Source organism: Gracilinanus agilis, chromosome 2 (assembly GCF_016433145.1).
Source record: "Gracilinanus agilis isolate LMUSP501 chromosome 2, AgileGrace, whole genome shotgun sequence".
In the NCBI taxonomy this organism is placed as follows: Eukaryota; Metazoa; Chordata; class Mammalia; order Didelphimorphia; family Didelphidae; genus Gracilinanus; species Gracilinanus agilis.
This window is the reverse complement of record NC_058131.1, coordinates 576,453,578-576,458,490: the sequence shown is the minus strand read 5'-3', so window position 1 is coordinate 576,458,490 and position 4,913 is coordinate 576,453,578. Positions and strand designations below refer to the sequence as shown.

The 4,913-nt window shown below is 40.5% G+C and overlaps 1 protein-coding gene across 1 annotated transcript in view; it reads left to right on the top strand.

Moving 5' to 3' along the window:
* Positions 1–3,568, top strand: part of TLN2 (talin 2) — a 252,871-nt gene extending 249,303 nt beyond the window's left edge. The window contains exons 52-53 of the mRNA XM_044660127.1: positions 614–739; positions 2,836–3,568. Coding sequence (XP_044516062.1) covers positions 614–739; positions 2,836–2,964 — 255 coding nt within the window. The 3' untranslated portion in view covers positions 2,965–3,568. The remainder of the gene's footprint in view (positions 1–613; positions 740–2,835) is intronic.
* Positions 3,569–4,913: the final 1,345 nt, after the last annotated feature.

Below are 4,913 nucleotides of genomic sequence, written 5' to 3'. Positions count from 1 at the left end.
AGAGAGAGAGAGAGAGAGAGAGAGAGAGAGAGAGAGAGAGAGAGAGAGAGAGAGAAAGAAAGAAAGCTAGGTTTGAAAAATAATTTCCAGTTCTATGACTTAACTACTTGTGGGACTTTAGTCATAGACATTCAACTTAAAAATCAGGAATTTGAACTAGATGACCTCTAGGGTTCCTTCCAGACCTACATCTATGACTCTATGACCCTGTGACCCTGTGGTACGTGTCTTTGATTTTGTCTTTGTTTGCACAGTGCCTGGCACATTTTAGGTAGGGAGTAATGGGAGGATTGTAGGTCAGCAAATGAAAGACATTGACATTTTTTCACATACAATATTCCTCACCCATAACTCTCCACTTCTTTAATGAAGGGAGGGACACACATTTTTTTTCTCAACTTTTCTCTGAGACCAGTTATCATTATGTTTTATTTTTTTCCATTGGCAATGTTGTCATTCCCTATACTGCTTTCTTAGTTCTGTTTTCTTCACTCTGGCTCTTCCTATTAATCTGAATCTTTCATCTTTGTTTGACTGTATCAGAAAGCCTGTTCTGCCTAATCCAAATGGCTGTGTCATTAATAATATGATTTATATTCCCTTCTCACCCTAGGCTGCAGGAAATGCTGTGAAAAGAGCATCTGACAATCTTGTTCGTGCAGCCCAGAAGGCCGCCTTTGGCAAAGCCGACGATGATGATGTGGTGGTGAAGACAAAGTTTGTGGGTGGCATTGCTCAGGTGGGTGAACCCTCAGGAACTAAGAGTCTAACCTCAGCCCCTGCTGTGGCTAGATCACCAAACGTTCATTAAGGGTCTGTGGATACAAAAAAAGAAAAAAGAGACCATCCTTACCATCACAAGTATATTCAAATGATAGACAACGGACATGCACACAGGATTTATTTAAGTTTTAATAGCTTAAAACTTTAAGGCTTTTGAGAACACCCTGCATAAATATATTCTTTGTAACTATAAAGAGAATAAACACAAATAAATACAAAGTAGTTAAATAGAAAGTGGTTTGAGATGGAGGCTGCAAGGTAGTTAAGGCTTCACCTAAAAAATAATACTTGAGCTGGAGAAGGAAGAGTGTGAGGAAGATCTGCATTCCAGGCTGCTCAAAAGCAGGGAGATGGTAGGTGGATTGTCCCTAGACAGAAATAGAAGAGATGTTATAAGGGCAGTATTTAGCAATTGATTGGATATATACGGAGGGAGTGTGAGGCATCTAGAATAATGGTGAAATCATAAACCTTGGGCATTAAAAAGATGGCAGTGCCTTTGAGAGAAATAGAGAAGTTTGAAAGAGAAGATTTGAGGGGGAGAGAGATTGAGTTTTAGATGTCTCCAGGACAGTGTGAAATGTCTGATGGGTAACTGGTCCTTTGAACCCAAAGCTCAAAGATAAAGTGGGTCTGAATATAGAGACCTGTGAGTCATCTATGGAGATGACAGCTCACCCATGGGGGCACCATATCGATAAGGAACAGTCAGATGGATCAGGAAGAGAACCAGGAGAGAATCCAGTCATGGAAACCAAAGGAAAAAAGAGAGTATTCACTTGGTAGTATGAATGTCAGATGCACCTGGTTTGTGGAGAAGGATAAGGACTGAGAAAATGCCATCCTGTTTTATAATTAAGGGATCATTAGTAAATTAGAGAAGACCAGTTTTAGTGGACTGATGAAGTTGGAAGCCAGATTGCAAAGAGTTGAAGAAAAAGTGAAAGGAGAGCAATGAGCGTAGATGCCTTTTTCAATTTTATCTAAGAAAGGAAGGATAGATAAAAGGCGAAAGCTTGAAGGATGTCAGGGTCTGGCACAGGTTATTTTTTAAGGACTTTTTTAAAGGGGAAGCCTTGGGTACATTTGAAGTCTGAACAGAAAATTAGCTACTCATTTTTTTTAAACTCTTACTTTCCAACTTGATATCAATACTAAGTACAGTCAGGGCTGGCAGTGGGGGTTAAGTGACTTACCCAGGATCACACAGCTAGAAAGTTATCTAGGGCCAGATTTTAACCCAGATCAGCTTTCTATCTACCCCCATTTTTTTTGCTCATTTTTTTTTTACTTTTAAAGATAAAAGAGAGAAAGCTAAGCAGCCTTAAGAGAAACCAGTCTTTCTTATTTTAAGGTGTACTTATCAGAATGCTGATCTGGAAACCTATAAATGAACATTATGTTATATTGCTAGTTGTCACTCACAAAACTACTTATTAACAACCAAAACCAGATTAAAATGCAATTCAGAAACATTTAACAAAATAAATAAAAATATGATACAACATAGATAATGTTCATTTATGGTTTTCCAAATCAGTATGCATCACCACTGCGCTGCATTGTGGTGCCTCACCATCACCATCAGATAGGAAGTGGCCAGGACTGAAAGTCTAACTAAAGTGTTCTGATTTTTCCCGTTGCTGATGTTGGCTTTTGAAACCAAATAACCTTCATTTTCCAGGCTTTTTCTGTTTTCTCTCTTTATCCCCAGATCTGAAAAGACACCAGATTTATTAGGGGTAGCTATAGAGTATTGAAATCACTCATAGAGGGGAAGTTGTAAGGGAGGAAGAGGAACAAGTGTTTTCTCTGACAATACAGATAATTGGTAACAAGTGCCTCCATCTGATCCAGGCTTTCTTGGGGAATGAAGACATTTCCAGGGAAGGTGATAGGTTTTAGCCAAAATTAAATGGTGTTCTGACAAACCACTATGCTCCCTACTTGGGAAGAAAGAGGAAAAGAAAGGAAGGAAATGAGCAAAGAAAAAGTAGCTGGGGCATGCTCATGACTTCTTCAAGCCCATCAAGTCTTATTGTTTTCCTCTAGATCATTGCCGCCCAGGAGGAAATGCTGAAGAAAGAGCGAGAACTAGAAGAAGCAAGGAAAAAACTAGCTCAAATCCGCCAGCAGCAGTACAAATTCCTCCCCACAGAGTTGAGAGAGGATGAAGGCTAAGCCCCAGAGCTGAGGTTGTGAGCCCAAGAGGACACTCTAGAAAGAACCAAACTGACACTGTTCTGATGGGCCACGTGCTTACCTGGAAACTGCCTGAAGTGCTTAGAATGAGCACCAGACAGATATTTGTGTATGTTCTTGTTCATCTGTACAGCAAAAGCTGCATGATCGTGTCATCCCCGCGGTACAGTGTCCCCATCCATCATTCTTCTTCTCTTCCCCTTCCTCATTCACTGTATCTCAGGAGAGGATGCACATTTTATGAACTGTTACCCCCCACCAAAAAAAAAAATCAGTATTATGTCACTCTGACGCTTGAATTTTGTCCATCTTTCCTCCTGGCCTGTTTTTGGGGTCTTTGGGGGAAATCTTAATAGGAAGAAAGAAAAACTGTTTGAGAAAAGTCATTCACGTCACAGGTATCTACCACTATGGAGCCAATGATTCTTCTGCTTCTCAAGAAAAGATGGCAGATATGGTTCAGATGCAGTTAAGCCACAAATGCAAACCAATGTGGAGTCTCGGAGGGTGATGTGTGCCCCCCCCCGTTTTTGTGTTCTGGGAATTGACTCACCCCAGATTTTAGAAGAATCATTGCTCCCAATTGCACTAGTCTGTGGGTCTGTTCTTGCCCCTTATCTATCATCTACTTGTATGATACCTACCGATTGTATTTTCTGTGGCCCAGGAAGTGAAATATTGTTTTTTATTTTTGTTGTTTTTCCCCTCCAGAACTTCAGTGGGCTAAGGAAAAGGAGGCCTGTCGGACCTTGGGAAGCAAGAGATTATAATAAAACATGCATGCTTAGTTACTCTTCGGAAGCTGCTTAGGTTTGCACAGATATATACACACAAATACACCCAGCCCTTCTCTAGTTAAGGTCCAGTAGAAAGAAGCCATCTACTGAAGGTTACCTCTGGGCATTCATCCAGAATGGATAAATTGCTTAGTGCCTCCTTCTCCTTTCTCTCCCGTCCCCCCTGAGCTTTTCCCTATATCACAGATATTGTAAACTCAGGAGGAGTCAGTCTCCAGATTTGGAAATTCAATCATTTAGGCAAGCTGAAGGTAAGAAAATAATACAAAAGCTCCATCTCCATTAGTATAAAGTAGCTTATTATTATTAGAACTTCCTGGATATTTGCTTTTTTAGGTTCCTCTTGTCCTCCCCACCTTGCCTACTACTTTTTGAATTTTTTTCTCTTTTCTTTTTTAATGCAGTGCTTCATAGAGGTATTTTACCTTTCCCTAAATTCCTAAGGGTGTTCTGATGCTCCTGTTAAAGAAGGTACAAGTAAGATGACCCAGTCATCCTAAGCAGAGTCCTTTGTACAGTTCATGGAGATAATTTTTTTTTGCAGAAGCTGCTAGTTGGACAAAGCTCTCCCCCTCTGCCCCTTTCCTGGGGAGTCTTAGCTTGATTTCTCTCTCCTTCCATGATACCCTGGACTCTGCTCTGTATGATATGGATTGGAAAGTCCACATAGAATGGGAAAAGATGGTCTTTCCAGCCTTCACAAGGCTCACTTTTAGATTCCAATACATTTCCAGACAAATCAGCTAGAGGGCAGACCCCCGTCCTAGCCCATCCATCTTGCCATCTTTGCTCCTGAAACCCCGTTAATTGGACTTCAGAGCAATTTCATAGTATTCAAATACCATTTAGCTATTGAAGACTTCCCCTATTTAAGAGACTTGCATGCACTATACATATCAGGGAAGTTTTTTTAGAGACTAGTAGAAACTTAAATGATAGTGTCTAGATTTGTTTTTGTTTTTAAACTTGAGAATGTGTACAGGGAACTGGGTTAAGAAGGCAATGGACTTAGCAATTCCCAAGAATAAAGGAATACATAGACTGTGGCATCTCAGGAAAAGGTAGAGAGTTTGTGGAGTCTGGTAGCTGGTCTGTATGGATGTTGCCTGGAGCTTGCCTGAGCCTCTTCCA